Here is a 17,032-nt window from a genome sequence, read left to right as displayed (position 1 = left end):
CAGTACTGAATTGCAGCCAAGCTATGAGGGAGATAATGAGACAGAGACAGGCAAGCAGCCAAGCTATGCTGAGTTAGGAGAATTAAGGGAAGGGAGAGAGTAGCCAGAGAACACTTCAATAGACAGCATAGAGGATTCTCCATCCCCTAGGACACGACGGTCATTGAGGGTACAAGAGCAACTTACGCAGTGACATTTGGCAACAGGAGGCTTCCATAGAGGCCAATGCTGTTGGGGAAGGAGGAGCAGCCAGAGTGAGCAAATCCATTATGGAGGGAAGACTGGAATTCTTTATCTCTTACCACAGTGACTGAATAAAGCCTAATTAAAAGCTTTATTGTTTCTTCCCAACTCATTGAAAGCATTGGGAAGGGAGGGAGAGAATTCCTCAGGCCTGACAGCTTACAGCCAAGGTTATCCTCTGGACTGGTTGTAAGAAGGCAGACAGGTGGGAGAGCTGGCTGAGGACGCAATGAGGTTGGTAGGTCATGGGGAACATGTGGCTCTTCAGATGCTGTTGGAGTGCAACTCCCATTACCCCTAGCCATTGGCATGTTGGTCGCAGCTGATAGGACTTGGAGCCCATCAACATCTGGAGGGTGTCAGGCTCCCATTTCCCTGCTTTAGGAGAGGAGAGGTGAGTGCACTGTGCATTGTGTCTAGCCTAAACGGGATGTGATTGCATAGTAGATATGGAATGGCTAGATCAAAAGCTTGGTTTCTTCGAAGGATTAACCCTCCCCTCTTTAGTTGCCCTTGGAATTCCCTTCACATGCCAAGGTTTTGTTTGTTTTTTTCAGAAGAAGACAGTTGGGGACACCCACCCAGGCCTAATTGCCTTGTGAGGATGATGAGGGATAGCAGCATGTGGAAAAGGAATGAGATGTAAGTTTGTGGGATAAATCTATGTGTGCTACACAGCCTGCCTGCCGCCCTCAAATCCAGCTAGTTGCCCTTAAGTATGGTGAAGGATCCTGATTGAAGATTTGGCTGCCAGTCTGTTCAGCTTCTGTACATGGAAGGGGAAGAGGCACCGTTGTGTCTTTTGCAAAATGCTTTGGACTGGCCCTGGGACTAAGATAATCTACAGCTGACAACAACATCCAAAGAATGACGCACTGTTGATTTTCTGCCCCAAACAACCCTGGCTGGGATCTAAATGAAACGCTACTACGAGAGAGAGAGAGATACCTGCTCATGGTTGTATATTTCATTTGATGCTGCTAATGAAATATATTTCAGAATGCCTGGCTTTTCTAACTGTGGCTTTCTTGTCCTGTGAAATATAAACTATCAGACTTGGGGAGCTTCCCTCAGCATGCAGCTTAATTTAGAAACTGCTGTGGAACAAGTATAGTGGTACCTCTAGTTACGAACTTAATTCATTCCAGACGTCCGTTCTTAACCTGAAACTGTTTTTAACTAGAGGCGTGCTTTCGCTAATGGGGCCTCTTGCCGGCACAGTTTCCGTTCTCATCCTGGGGCAAAGTTCTCAACTCGAGGTAACTCTTCCAAGTTAGCAGAGTTTGTAACCTGAGGCATTTGTAACTCGGGGTACCACTGTACTTAAACCTGCAAAGCACAGAGCAATGCTCCTTTTGGATCAAAAGCATCTTATTCCTTGCTGTTCGAGCAGCATTCACTGACTATTTTCCTCAGGCCACAGAAAGAAAAGGAGCAGGCCCAGCACGGCTAGTGCGGAGGAAGTCTTCCGGCAACTCTGTTTGTGTTGCCAGAGGCAAGGCAAAAAAACCCACATTTGCATCTTCCCCATCGCTCAGTCCCTGCATGATTGCCTGGGGACCCTATCTGCTTACAACAAGCACAGCCTTATGCCTTACACAGTCCCGTTAACAGGGAGGAATTAATACTTGGGATTCAATGCTCATTGCCCAAGAATGCATGCAGAGATAGATCTGTTAGTATGCAAGTGCAGCATGCATCAATCACCAAACTTGCAATGGGATTGCCATTGATTTTTTTCTTCTCTGCAGCGGGCAGAGATATTCTCACTAGGGAACAGGTGTGAGGGCAAAGGATTAAAATGCACCTCTTCTCACTCTGTGCCCCCAATCCAAATCAAGTGGACATAAATATTGCTGCTGCCAGTGCTTTTTTTTCTGGGGGGACACAGGGGTACGAATCCCCATAAACATTTTGTGAATCTAAGTTTGGCCTCATTGAGGGGCAGTATTTCAATATGAGTAGGAAAATGAGAGTACCCCTAAACATTTTTTTAAGAAAAAGTTTATCGCCCACCTTTTCCCCTCTATTCTCTCCCCCTACCTCTGGATACCATCTTGCCTTACCCTGAATGTAACCAAGACTTTATAATCTGAACAACAAAAAAGAGAGATTACACATTCTTTTGTATTTCATTAAAATCTTTAATAATTAAAAAAAAAAAAGACAAGGGGTTCCCTAATCACAGAATCCCCACATCACATCTAGTTTGGCCCTGAAGTGGGTCAGTCAAAGCCCACAGGATAGTTGTTATCTACACAATCAGGGGTCCTTTCTCTAAGTCAGCCTAGAAAACAGACGTCTGCTACTAGGGCCACATTTTCATTTCTCAGCTAATAATATACTGTTCTCCCAATAAGCAAGGCACATGCATGCCTTTTGACCTTAGACTTTTTCAATACTGTGGTACCTCGGGTTACATACACTTCAGGTTACGTACGCTTCAGGTTACAGACTCTGCTAACCCAGAAATAGTGCTTCAGGTTAAGAACTTTGCTTCAGGAAGAGCACAAAAATCGTGCTCCGGCGGCGTGACAGCAGCAGGAGGCCCCATTAGCTAAAGTGGTACCTCAGGTTAAGAACAGTTTCAGGTTAAGAACAGACCTCCAGTACGAATTAAGTTCTTAACCCGAGGTACCACTGTATGTGGCAAATGTCAGTGGATGTATCTAACTGCAGCTTTGAAGCTGGGCTCATACATACAAATCCCCCTCCCCTTTCCTTTCCTTTGCTTTCTTTTCTTTGTTAAAAAAAAAACCCAACCCTTAAGCTTCTCAGTAGATCACTTCAAAAATACGTGGTTTCAATCATGCAAGAATGTATCAAGGACAACTAATTTTCATGTCTGAATGGCACTTCTAGCATAGCATTTTACTAACACACCACAGCCTGTCACCAACTTAACAGGAAATCTCTCTCAACTTCTTTGGTTAAGAGAGAGGAAATAATGAAACATAGTAAGTTTCAGCAAGCCTCTATTCACCCCCCAACGGAGATTTCTGGCAGGAGCCCATGGAAGAAATACAGACTCGCACCCTCCTGAGGATACTAGATCTGGAGAGAAACCTCAAGGCTGCCACATTCTGGGCCTTGGGTTTGACAGATGAAATATTCACATAGAGCTAGGCTCCATTTTGGAAAGGCTGAAGAGTTTACACCCTTGTGAAAAACAAAGAAAGGCTGCTAGGCTGTCAAAGGCATCACAGCTATGTTTTAAGCAGCATTGTTTATTTTTTACTGAACCGACAAAACATTAAGAAATCTTGTTGTTAGGATACTTACAGCTTTTTCTGTTATCTTTCAGTGCTATTTAGAGCAACATACAATTAAAATAAACAGTTCAGCTTATAACTGAGCTTATTTGATATTGTATATTGTGTTTGTCTATTAATATATCAATCAAAGAATTTTACAGGAAGGTCTGTTGCAACAAAAGGAAACTATAAAATATACATTTGCTAAAATAACTAACAATGATAGATAACATGCCAAAGAGAGTCGTAGGGTTGCCATACGTCCAGAATTTCCTGGACATACCCGGAATACTGCAGTCAGAAGCAGTGTCCAGGCGGAAATCGGGAAAATGTCCGGGAAAATCCAGATGTAGGGCAAGCCATGTTGGCAGTGTCGTTTTTGCTGATTTCCCCCGGGGGGAAAGAGCACAAAAGAGCTCTAAAACATTTTTGGGTTTTTTCCAGTTTTGAAAAAAAGGGGGGGGGGAGCTCAACATCTTTTGTGCCCAGATTTTCACTTTTTGAAATATGGCAACCCATATCAAAACAACAAAAGTGGCTTGCCCTTTGGGATGGAGCAGGAATAGCACCACTGCCATATACTGGTATGGGTGGCCAGGCTGTAGGGATGTCAGCCCTGTGTGAACAAACACAGTTAGGAGCATAGGATTGGCTCCATTGGTACACCTGTACCTTATTCACCTCCCCACCACCTCCACCCTCCCTCATTATAGATGGGGGGGCGGGGAATTCTGCCAGGAAGCTAGCTCCTGAAGCCAACCACAGCCAAAGCAAAAGTCACTTCTGAAGTCAATCACAGCCAAAGCAAAATCAAGGCAATACACATGCAAAACATTCTGGGATTTTAAGGCTTGCTTCTGCTGTTGGTTGGTTGTATTTGGTTAAAGAATAAAAGGGGAATTCTCTGGGTGCCCAGATCCATGTTTGGAAAAAGTACAGTGGTACCTCGGTAACAGACGCTTCAGGTTACAGACGCTTCAGGTTACAGACTCTGCTAACCCAGAAAGAGTACCTCGGGTTAAGAACTTTGCTTCAGGATGAGAACAGAAATTGTGCAGCAGCAGCGGGAGGCCCCATTAGCTAAAGTGGTACCTCAGGTTAAGAACAGTTTCAGGTTAAGAACGGACCTCCAGAATGTATTAAGTTCTTAACCCGAGGTACCACTGTACTCTTTGGTGAGAGAGCCCTAGCAGAGATTTAAAACCACAAAACATGCAGCAATGTAAAGCATGGAAATATAGGCTGTTAGACCTTTAAAATATCCTCTTCTAAGTTGCTTCCAAAGTTATCCACTTCTTTTAGTATAGAAAGACCACACATTTGGTAAGTTAGAAATGGTTTGCTTACAAAGTTTTGAAAGGTCAAATTCATGTGCTTTCCCATTCAGCAGCAAGAAAAGACAGGCAGTACAACTTAGTTTCAAAAATGATAAGCGTTTCTCAGTTATTTGTATGGAAACACAAAGATGACTTGGCTTGCTAAAGCCATACGGTCTGGGCTTGGAGCATCCAGCTTTGACATCCTCACTGGTCAGGTTCACATGGTGGAAAAAAGAGAGGACATGTAAATCATAACTCCTGGTGGCAAAATATTTAACCTAGCCATTGAGAATCGTCTCCTGAAATGAGGAATATTTAATGTCACTCAATACCTAGCAGGCCAACCATTACTGCCAGGTTGTAGATGAGGGCTAGAGAGCCTATGGCCCTCTTAATGTTGTTGGACTCCAACTGCCATTTGCTCCATCCAGCAGGCCAGTGATCAGAGATCATGGGAATTGTAGTCCAACAACAACTGGAGGGCCACTGGCTCCCCTCCCTGGTTGTAAACCAAGGTAGACTGGAGAGCAGCCCCCCTATGTTTTAAAGTAACATGCTCTTCAGACAGGCATTTCATAGGTTTCTTAAATGTGTGTCTGTGTTATCTTTTTGGATCAAAGGATTTATCTAACCGTAGGACCATTCCTACAAATGGTCCCGATTTGTTGTGTTTGATGCGTCTTTGACTTGTTTTATCCAAAGAAACATGTGGAAATGTATTGCAATTGTCTTATGTTTTTCTCCTGTAGGGTTTATCATTGTGAAGAATTACTCTCATGTTTAGTGTGGACATGATCGTATAGACAGCATATTTCTCTTGAGGATACTCAAGACCATATTCATTTCAACAGAGGGGATAGATTTGCATATAGAGCCACTGTGTACCAAAGGTTTGTTTTCCAAACGCCCTCCCATCAGATGTCACTGACATCTACCTGACATTCAGAAAATATCTGAAGGCAGCCCTGTTCAGGGAAGTTTTTAATGTGTGACATTTTAGTGTATTTTTTGTCTTTGTTGGAAGCCGCCCAGAGTGGCTGGGGAAACCCAGCCAGATGGGCAGGGTACAAATAAATTATTATTATTATTATTATTATTATTATTATTATTATTATTATTAGTTTTTCATGTACACATTTGGATGTACACCTGGAAGCCTGTGCTGAGGTAGTGAGTGGCCTTTTAGAACTGGTCTATTATTTTTTTCCTATTTATGTTAGTCTTGTGGGTCTGTGGTGGGTAGATTGCTTGAGTTTCTGTGTCTTAAACTAGTCTTCACAGAAAACAGCAAGGACACTTCAAGCCTTGTTTGCTTTACAGCTTCAATTATTATTATTTTTTTAAAAAAAAAACCCTGCACCACTGTTCCATGGAAAAACAAGTGATTAACACGTTTTTATGTCAAGGACAACTATTCAAGGCAGTCTGTTTATCAAATTAGTTTATCCGCTTTTCATGTTTGCAAATTATCCATAAGGAGACTTTGACTTTAATAGGTTTGTTTATTTGCAAATATTTAGTGTGACAGATGTTAGCCAAAGGCGGCAATGCACCCAGCGCATTGTTCTTCTTGCTTTGAGTTGACACCATTTCTAATTGCCACTTTTTGTCAACTAAATCATATGGCAGAGCTAGTTTTGCATGCCATGAGACTTGATCCCCAAGGAACCTTGTTGACAACCATGCGAACTGCCTTGGAAATCTGTTCTCCACATGCGGATACTAGGGGCTGTTAGGTTCTTCTTTTTGTGCTCATGCTGATTCCTGTTGTAGGGGCCAGGTTAAAAACTGGAATCGCCATCATGGGAACCAGGACACTGCCATATAGCTGCAAAGAGTGGCTTCACTTGAGCCAAGCCATTTGCCTGGTTGCATTTACTCGCACTTCTGCCAAGGCATAGTTCAGAACTAACTACTTGCACCGTTGCATGAGTTGTGTGCAGACTGCTGTGATCTAAAGGGTTGCATTTCTCAATTGCACAACTATTGTGAAGGCAAGTCGCTCCAAAATGTTTGGTGGACAGCTACTTTTGTCTCAGGGGAACTGACTCTTAAGGAATTAGGGGGAAACATATCTCTCTCTATAATAAAAACGTAAGAATGTCATGGCGCAGCCCCCATTGAAAGATTTGTAGTGCCTCATCACAAGCCTGGAAGTCAGGGTGGAATAGAGGAGAAAAAGTGAAGGCAGGTTGCACAATAGCAGCTATGGCATGGGAGTGAAAGGGGAGACTAGTGGTTTGAAACAATGGCAGAAGTTTAAGTGAAGCAGGGATGGAGGAGAGGAAAGTAGCAGCTTTAAACAATGGCAGAGGTTTGAATAAATGACTATCAGCTATTTCAGGATTTGTGTCCTTTATTTCTCTCACATGCGGCAGCTGAGGAGTGGAAGAATGGAAAACCTCTGGCATTATATACTGGGCCAGACTTTCCACAATTGTTCTGACGTCTCTTACATTTTGCTCACATAAATACGATGCAATATAATATGTGTTTATCATTGATAATAATTCTGTAAATGTATAAGGTTTGGGGATGTAAATATTGCCCTAAACTGATCACTCTATTCAGAATGCTGACAATCGGCTTGTTTAGAAAAATCTGTAGAAAGAACTTTACTTGTTTTTCCTCTTAGGAGCATAGCTTTTAATTACAATTACTTTCCAAGGTACTATTACATTTGGCCACAAGAGGGAAGCCTAAGCCTTTCCTACACAGTTTCAAAAAACATGAAAAATCAAATCAACGTTGCCACAGGGTGGCGTTGAGGTTTAAAATCTTGCAGAGGATTGACACGTCTACAAAAAAGTGGATCTAAGAATAAGAGCGTAGAAGAAATAACATCTTTTTGCCAGCTTTTGTTGCAATCCCCAGAATGGAAATTCTGATAAGATAAAACATTAGGAAACACTCTCTGATGCCTTGAGGTGTTCAAACGTGTAACAGATAGTCTTGGAGGACTCTCTTTCATTGAAGCTTGTATAAGGCAAGAGACTGGTTTACAGGGGTAAAGCAGTAAAGAATTTCCTGCAAAATGACAGCTAGTTGGACGAGATAATGCTTTAACTTTTTCCAACTCTATGATTCTATGTCTGCAGATACATGGGAAGCAGTTTATACCAAGTCAGAACATTGGTGCACCAATTTTGTCAACCCTGACTGGCAGCGCCACTCCAAGGTTTCCAATGTTTCCCATCACTACCTCGAAAGACTAGATTTTACTTGGGACTTTTTACATGCAAAGCATGCAAGAACAAAGAGGATATTCTATGTATAGTCTAATCTCTTTCCAAATATGATTTTTTTCTGCATACTACTGTTTATAACAGCCAACAATATCTGCTTGAGTGGTGGTAATGTAGCATTGTACCCATGCAAAGCTCATTAAAAAAACCTTTCCTTCGGTCCTAACCATAAGGCTTTTAAGGTTGCATTTACTCTTGTTCATTATTGTGTTTAGAAGTTGCCACATTTTGTAAATGAGGATATATTTTTTTAGAACACTTTGCAGGTTTCATCCCCATTTTTTATACTCTCTTTTGGTCTTGACTGGTCAGGGAATAATTCCTCTTTGTTTGACAAAACTTAGAGGCAAAGCACAGAATTCTCCTTTCTGTGCCTGCTTTTCTCATTTGTCTACAACTGATTTTGCTCTTGAGGAATAGGCAGTCTGACAGGTTTATTCTGAGCAAAACCACCTGAACATGTACTGAATAGAATAAAATGGCAGGTTTTTCATAGGAACAACTATCACAAATACTGCGGTAACCTAGCTTCATATTTGAGCTTGAAGCTTTTCTGCAGTTACATACTTTCTTTGCAGTTACATATTTTCTATGAAGCTTTTAGTATCCTTGTGGTGTATCAAGCACCACTAATTAAGAATCTATTAAATTTCAATAACCAATATGGCAACAAACCTTTGACATAACCAATTAGGCAAAGATCAATTTTGCAAACTCTGGTTTGAAGAGCACAAACAGAAATATTGGCTTTTAGGAACCACATCAAAGATTTTTTTCAAAACTTTATTTATAGAACATTCAAATGCATTGTTTTCAAAAGGGGGCTGAAATGCCAATAAAGTCAGAACACAAATTACAGCTCCTTTTAATTGCTACCACCATTTCAATACAAATTACACTAAAGTCTGGTTTCAGGGTGTGTTAAAAACTCTTGACATTACAAAACTCAGCATTCTAATAGTAACAAAATGCTTTTCCAAGCTGTCTAAAAATCCGATGTAAGGAATCTAAAATTTGAGTTAATATGCATTATTAATTTATCCAGTAAAATTATTTATAATAGATTTCTGAATCTTTGTACTACGCCCAAAGTAAAGTGTTGAAAAACAGCTTTTGGCATCCCTTTACAAAGAAGGTTAAAAAAAAAAACTAGTACACTATAGTACAATCACCAGACAGTAAAAAACAAGACTGAGCTTATAAAATGTCTTCCTAGTCTATAAAAGTACTAAATGGACTACAAAATTAAGCATTAAGTCAAGTTCTTGTTTGGCTACATGCAGCCATTACAACATACGGCTATAACACATTGCTTCTTATCACAGCACAAATGATCTGAACAACATAAACAGTTCCTAAAGAATGTATCCGAAGCCCGATTTTAAGTTTTCACTTCTTGTGTATGAATCCTTTCTAGCATCTGACACAACTTGTACTTTGTGTTTGAAGTACACATAAAGTGCTAAAAGTGCAAAGAACGGAACTTTTCTTTTCATCTACCCCAGGGGCTGCTTTGTATATCATATGATAGCTCCTTACCTAAAGAAAACCCAAACACTTCTATGTGCTGGGGGTTCCACAAGGAGGCTGATTTTATATATAAATGGCCTCCCGTGTGGATTGCCTGTACAGGTGATTTCAAAAAAAAAGTATTTCTGACAATGCTAATGCCTCCTAGGAAGTCATCTATGCTGATGTAGATTCGCATGTGTCTAACCAAACACAACAAGAAGCCATGTCAAACATGGCAGCCTCTACCATAAAGTAACAATCTTTACAGCATCTACTTCATGTATGAAGTAGTCCCTGTATAGTAGCTAGAAGTGATGTGTTCAAGAAAACACATCAGAAGCATTTGCAGAAGCATTTGAATCCATGCACCTTTTATAAAATAAAAAAACACCCCAAAAAAACAAAAAACAAAGCCTGCCTATAATACACTTCTGCCCTAAGGAAAAAATGATTCCTACTTTAGCTAGATCATATGAATGGATTCATAGAATGAAGGATACTTTCAATTATGACAAGTATGGTTTGTGTTTGCTGTGGCAACTTTTACAGTGGAACAACAAGGAACCAGAATGCACTCATTCAGTTCTTCAAGCAATATCCATTTTACAGCAGCTAAGAGACAAATCAAGTTGGAGCACAAAAGAACACAGGCCCTGTGCTGCTAAGGCTGACAAACATTATGAATTGATGACATTTTAAATCAATCTAGAATGCATTTTTTGGGGGGAAACGACAAAACCACTTCAAGCTATATTCATTTGCACTTAGGCACACTAGGATTTGACAGTGTCAAGCTGCCTTGGAGACATTTTTTTTTGACAATACAAAATGTAACATTTTACTCCTCCCTTGTTTAGAATGGCCTCCTGTGACATGCATCATAGTAATTGGTGCTATTAAAAGGTGAGAACATGTCTTGTTTAACAAAACGAACAAATTTCTCTAAGGGGCACATCAGTTTGGTGTAATGTTTGTTATAATCCCGGCAGAATGAAGTCTGGAATGTGACATCAGCACCGTTATAAAGGATGCGGATAAAATGTTCTTTGTATTTCTTTCCATCTTTCCACAGCTCAAAGACTAGTCTGGCTGCAAATCTCGGGAACCTGGCCTCAGTGATGCCTAAGGCACTCAGAACAGGGGACAAGGTGACATCATGAGCGGAATAAAGGACAAATAGTTCTTCTCTCTTGCCTTCTGCAATGCGCTGCATACGATTGGCTGTCTGGTTAAGGATAGGATGAGTGGCCAGGAGCGCATACAAGTAGTAGTATTTCTTCTCCTGCCTCTCTTTTTCATCTTCAAGTTGATGCGTTTTGATTGTTTTAAAGTGCTCAAGGTTAATGCAGCCATTCTTGGTACACGGGAAGCTGACATTATGGCAAAAATGACACAGCATAGAATCTACAGGGTTAGAAGCCCTCAACTGCCTTGTGGGTATGCCGACAATCTTTGCCATTTCTGCATACGTTTTCTCCAAGTGTATGTTTTTCACCCGTAGGCTGTACTGACGCCGTTGTTCCTCCTCTAGGTAATGGTTTCTTATCGGGCAATCGCAGCTTCCAGAACAAAAAATTGTGCTCCACTGGTGCCTAAAGTTAATTTTCTTCCAATCAAATTCTGGCAAGAAGGAATATAGTAGTGCCAGCCCACTCTGTAGTGTTCGACTCTTTCCAGTTGTCTCCAAATACAAATGTTTACTTGTCCAGTCACTTGGTATCAAGTTATGCTTCTTTATATAAATATTCCGCAGTAGTTGTCCATTTCGCAAGTGCTGTACAATCCCTTCAAAAAAGAAAAAGAAGGTGGTAAGCATTCTTCTATGAAATAATTTGAGAGTCATCTTGGGAAGACTGTACAGTGGTACCTCGAATTACAAATGCCTCAGGTTACAAACTCCGCTAATCTGGTAGAGTTACCTTGAGTTGAGAACTTTGCCCCAGGATGAGAACAGAAATTGTGTGCCGGTGGCGCAGTGGCAGCAAGAGGCCCCATTAGCGAAAGTATGCCTCTAGTTAAGAACAGCTTCAGGTTAAGAACGGACCTCCAGGATGAATTAAGTTCATAACTAGAGGCACAACTGCACTGTTAGAGAAATTGTGTTGTATCCAGCAGTTTCCTGGGTATAGGGCAGCTCATGCAACCTACCTTTTTCTTCCCCTCCTTCCCCTCTGAAGTACCAGTCAAAAATCCTCTCAAGAGGGTCAAAGGTTGACCCTTTTGGGAGCTGTGTCACATGGCCTGTGATGTGAGGGGGAAATCATCTTAAATGGAACAGAACGATCTTGCTCCAGTGGCAGCTACAATGACACAAAATCTCTCTGTCCAATTTCAGAAGCATCTTCCTTTCAATGTGACATAGCTCCAAACGTTCACCAAACTTTGGTGACCCCCCACCCCCGAGAAGGTTTTGGGGGTACATGCAGCTGCACAGGAAGGAGTATAAAAATACTGAGTGCCTGAGCTGCCTTCTGCTCATGCAGTCACTTCATACAATCCATGTGAAAGGGTAATGGCTGGGGTGGGCAGATCATGCTAAGAATATAAAAAGTATTAATTTTTCAAAAATGTTAGTTGCACAAGTCTTAAATGGTTGTACAGGCAAGAAGGAAATATGTGAATTTTCTCTTAAAAAAAAAAACCATAAACAATTGGGATATTGCTACTACAACCATGGTATCCTTTAGAAAGTACCAGCAATGTCCCCTGGAAAAATCATTTTTGAACCCTTAACAAACGCCTAGGAAGCTCCAATTAAGAACCAAAGAGCCTCTTGACATGCTGGTTTCTTTTGGACATGGAAATAAAACAGCTGTAGAAAATTACCTGTCTGTGTAAGCTCTCCCATTTCACACAGTGAATGGCTGGGGTAACGAGGCATGCTGCTCAGAGTGCCATCCATTTGGGTTTCTGATCCTTTAGACATATGGCTAATAAAAGCTTCAAGCTGAGGATGGGAAGGTTTCCTAAAGGAGATAAACCAAACAAAAACTCTTAAACGCATGAAGAAGCTGTAAAGATTAAAGTGCTCTAATTATGTCAAGTCACACCATTTCATTAGGAAGGCATACCTACTGCTGGGGGGGGGGGGAGAGGGAACGACAAAACTCTGCTCTTAAAAGAAATGAAATATGCAGCCATGCAGATGGGTGTTAAGGCCTGAAAAAAACTAGCATGTGATGGGAGGAAGAGGGAAGAAACGCAACAGCTAAAAATACATGAGAAAACCTCCAAAGAAGTTGTGCTGCTGTAACCCAGGATGCACTATTTCAGAGCTACTATTTTGCTGTCAGGACAATGTTAGCTTTCTATATGATCTCAGTGAAATGACCTACTATTTTCATAAAAGAGAAAAACATCGTATCTGGTGTGTGGAGTGGTAGGCAATGGATGGTTCAGTACCAATTTCTGGGGATTTATTTTGTTAAAAGAGAGGTGGGAAATTACTGTGATGAACACGTTTGTACAGTACATGGTTTCATCCCATGAAAATGTCAAATAAGAAATAAGCAGAAAAAGTCTAACTTGGAACAAGAAGAGCAGGAGATCCATGCTTCCTCTAAATCACTATTAATATTGCTGCATGCAAGTTAGGCTGCTTTTTCACCTTCTTATATCATATTATTTATTTCATTACAAATCACTTCTCATGAGCCATCCCAAAACAATATGCAAAATGATAAAACCAAAAGCAAATATAAAGTTACATATCTGAATACAGTTAAAGCAACTGCATATATAAAAACTGCATATATGAAAACTATAAGAACATTAAAAAAACCAATTACAGATATACAATTTAAAACAGCAGCAGCACATACATAAAATCAGTTCAAATGCAATACAGGTAGACATAGGCTATTTGATGCTGTAAAGTCCTTTTGAAACAGTATCATATTTTACATGGTGCTTTGAGTCTCTAGATAGTTAAAAATAATAATATGCATAAATCTGAATGTGCAGCGGACGTTCGGGTCGCGATTTGGTGCTTCTGTGCATGTGCAAAGTGCGATTTAACACTTCTGCGTATGCACAAGTTCCGGTACTTCCGGGTTCGGCGTGGTGCGCAACCCGAAATCATGCAACCCGAAGCGTCTGTAACCTGAGGTATGACTGTATTTAAATCTAGTTAACTTAAATTCATAAGCCAATTTCCAAATATCAGTACATGCCAACTTAAAAACCTAGCACAGGAAATCCATTTAAAGAAACTGGCTACCATTCAGAAAACTACAAAAAAAAAATCAAATCAGAATGAAACACAGCTGGGTGCTTCTTTTCATTTTCACTTCAAGCAGCCACCCACTAAACTGCCAAACTACATTTTAATCCAGGAGTGACATGGTAACCGTGTGCTTTTGCACAAACCAGAGGACAGCAACCCAGTGGAGTGAAAATTAGACCAAAGCCACCAAGCAGTTTTCATTAACAGATCTGCTCTTGTATGCTTCTTTCCCCATTACTGACAGACAGGTTTGCTCTTACCACTGCACAGCCTAGACACCTTGATTAATATCATAAATGCACGTGGCATTTTGCAAAGCTGAAGCAGCCAGCTGCCCCTTGCTAAAAGGATCCCATGAAATCACAGTGCAAATCAGTTACTAGCATCAGGACTGGTCTCAACCTTTCCAACAAGACTTTCGTATATAAGGGGGAAAGACGACGACAATTTCATTACATTACTTTGAAGGAGGGGGTTGTTCTGTTGTGTGTTTTAAAGTAGCTACATTTATTTGTTTGCATCCTAGGATCCCACTTCAAGAGTGAAAGGCTCTTCTGCTGATGTCCAAGATAGGCAGGTATTCCTACACCTGAAGTCTTGTCTCGGAGGCACAGGGAGTGCAGATGGAGGAGATGGCTTTCTCTGCCACTTCCTACCTGTGCAGGCAGAAGTGTGCTCTGCTCATGCAATGTGATCAAGCCACAGTTAAAAATCAGAGAAGAGACTGAGTTGTTTTTACTCTTTAACTGCTTACTTATTTCAAAAGTATTTTTCTCTCCTCTTTTTCTGAAACAACGACTAAGCCTTCACAACTTTCCAAACCCTGCCTGAGAGGTATGCTGCCACCATAGGAATCTCTTACATCCAGGCAACTCTGAAGAGCTCTTAAATTATGCAGTGGTGAGTTAAGAGTGGTCCGATATGATATGATACGATACGATCATCTTTATTGTCATTGTCCCATACAGAACAATGAAATTGAAAGAATCTACATCAGACATTCAAAAACCAATAAGCCTGCTATCCCAACTATCCCAGCTTGGTTAGCCCCCCCAAAACTCTGATACCACATAATTAAATACAATATACTCCCATAGAGACTACCTTACACTGCGTTTAAAACCAAAATCGCATTTGATTAGAAACTGTTTCTCAGGCAGCTACTCCTAGTCTTTATAACCCTGTACCTTCTTCCAGAAGGCAGAAGCTGAAAGAGATCACTGTCCTGCATCTAATGGCATTTACTTTCTTGGTCAAAGCCGTGTTGCCTCTCCTGCTGCTCATTCCCAGCATGAAACCTTTTCTTAGAGGAGCATACCAATTATAGAAAGAGTCAAGCTGAGAGATGTACAGCTTCTTGAACACAAAATAAAATAATCTCCCCTATAGTTTAGACATACCTTTCATCGGTCTTTCCTACTAATACTTTTTGGATTACAATAGCAACCTATTACTTTTGGTTAATGTCCTAATGTGAGACTATATAACACAAAGTTCCTGAAGCTCAATACAGTGCATTCTCTACAAAGATTTTACTCCATTCACTGTATTGACATTTGCACTATTGTAGGTTTCTTTTTTTAAAAAAAGAATTTATATATATATAATGTTGCGAGTTTTTAAATGTGCATTAGGCAATACAGGTGGTTTTTAAAAAAGAAAAAGAATGTTAACATAACATCCATTCTGTGTCTGAACAAGTGCTCAAAAGAAATTAAATGGTCAATTAAATGGCAACTCTTTGCTACATTATACCAGACTTTTAAAACTAACTTAAACCACAAGGGGGTGCCATGCTATCACTTCAATATAAGCACACTGTATGACACCTTACCCTTACTTTTCACATAGTGAAAAGTACAGAATATACAAATGAGAAAACTTCTAGTTATGGTTGGATTTGTAGATATAATACTATTTCAGGAAGGGAAAAGTGAAATAGAAGACCTTGAGATCTTTTGTGTCTAAGAACCAATGTGACATGGGCAAATTCTACAGAGAGTTCACTCCCAGCCTTCATATGCAAAACCACATCAATACGTATTTGGTATACCAGAAGTCTGAATGTGCATTTACAATGCAAAACTATGCATGTTTACTTGGAAGTAAGTGCCACTATGTTAAATGGAGCTTAATTCCCAAATGGATCTGCACAGAATTGCAATGTTGGGGGACTTACAGACAGCTTTATCATCACAGCTGAATCAACAAAAAGGTGGGTGCAGCCTGTTTTTGCACCGCAGCAATATAACTTTGTTTTGGCTGAGCTAATGATTTAATAATGTAGCGGGGGTGGCGCTGTGGGCTAAACCACAGAACCTAGGACTTGCCAATCAGAAGGTCGGCGGTTCGAATCCCACAACAGGGTGAGCTCCCGTTGCTCGGTCCCTGCTCCTGCCAACCTAGCAGTTCGAAAGCATGTCAAAGTACAAGTAGATAAATAGGTACCACTCCGGCGGGAAGGTAAACGGCGTTTCCGTGCGCTGCTCTGGTTCGCCAGAAGCGGCTTAGTCATGCTGGCCACATGAGCTGGAAGCTGTACGCCAGCTCCCTCGGCCAATAAAGCGAGATGAGCGCCGCAACCCCAGAGTCGGTCATGACTGGACCTAATGGTCAGGGGTCCCTTTACCTTTTAACTGACAAAAAAATACATGTGACAACACAAACAACCCTAAATATACCTGCAGATGTTCCCCAGAATCACTTCAGCTATTGCACTGGAAAGAAGATAGGGATTGCGTAAAATGAAGGGTGTTTTTTACATGTGCCCACAAATGAATATATAGTAAGCAATAACCTAATTCTGTCAGGCTTCATGTTAACTAACTGCAAAACAAACATCATATTTACCAACAGAAGTTCTGTAACAATCAACCACGTCCCAGCTACAAGGGAAAAGCTATGGTGAAGTCTTAATGAAATGGTTCATAAACTCCAGCCAAAGCTAGTGAAAACAAGGGAATGCCATGTGTTTTCTCTGCCCTAATTGTCTCTCCATAAAACTAAGAGGCAGAAGATAAGGAAAATCAATGCATGATTGAATCATACACTAAGCAAGGTAAACTAATTTATTACTTAGAAACAACCTTTCTAACAATAATATTTTCATAACTAACCAGTATTCTTACTTGCATGATAGATGGGGCGGACCACTTCCCCCTCTGTGGTTTCAAGACAAATACAACATGCCATATTTCACCGTATACTGATCGTCACTGCATAATAGTCGCACAC

General features: G+C 40.7%; 1 protein-coding gene across 2 annotated transcripts in view; it reads right to left on the bottom strand.

Annotated features, from left to right (window-relative positions):
* Positions 1-6,051: 6,051 nt before the first annotated feature.
* Positions 6,052-17,032, bottom strand: part of PXYLP1 (2-phosphoxylose phosphatase 1) — a 63,861-nt gene continuing 52,880 nt past the window's right edge. Inside the window, exons 5-6 of one of the 2 annotated variants that reach the window (XM_083742115.1) lie at positions 12,400-12,539; positions 6,052-11,358 (exon numbers count right to left, since the gene is read on the bottom strand). In XM_083742115.1, coding sequence (XP_083598241.1) covers positions 10,427-11,358; positions 12,400-12,539 — 1,072 coding nt within the window. In that variant the 3' untranslated portion in view covers positions 6,052-10,426. The remainder of the gene's footprint in view (positions 11,359-12,399; positions 12,540-17,032) is intronic. The other variant, XM_083742114.1, reaches the window with a different exon arrangement.

Source organism: Podarcis gaigeae (genome assembly GCF_964106915.1).
Source record: "Podarcis gaigeae genome assembly, chromosome: 5".
NCBI lineage: Eukaryota > Metazoa > Chordata > Lepidosauria > Squamata > Lacertidae > Podarcis > Podarcis gaigeae.
The sequence above is the reverse complement of the archived record's forward strand: the minus strand, read 5'-3'. Positions and strand labels throughout refer to the sequence as shown.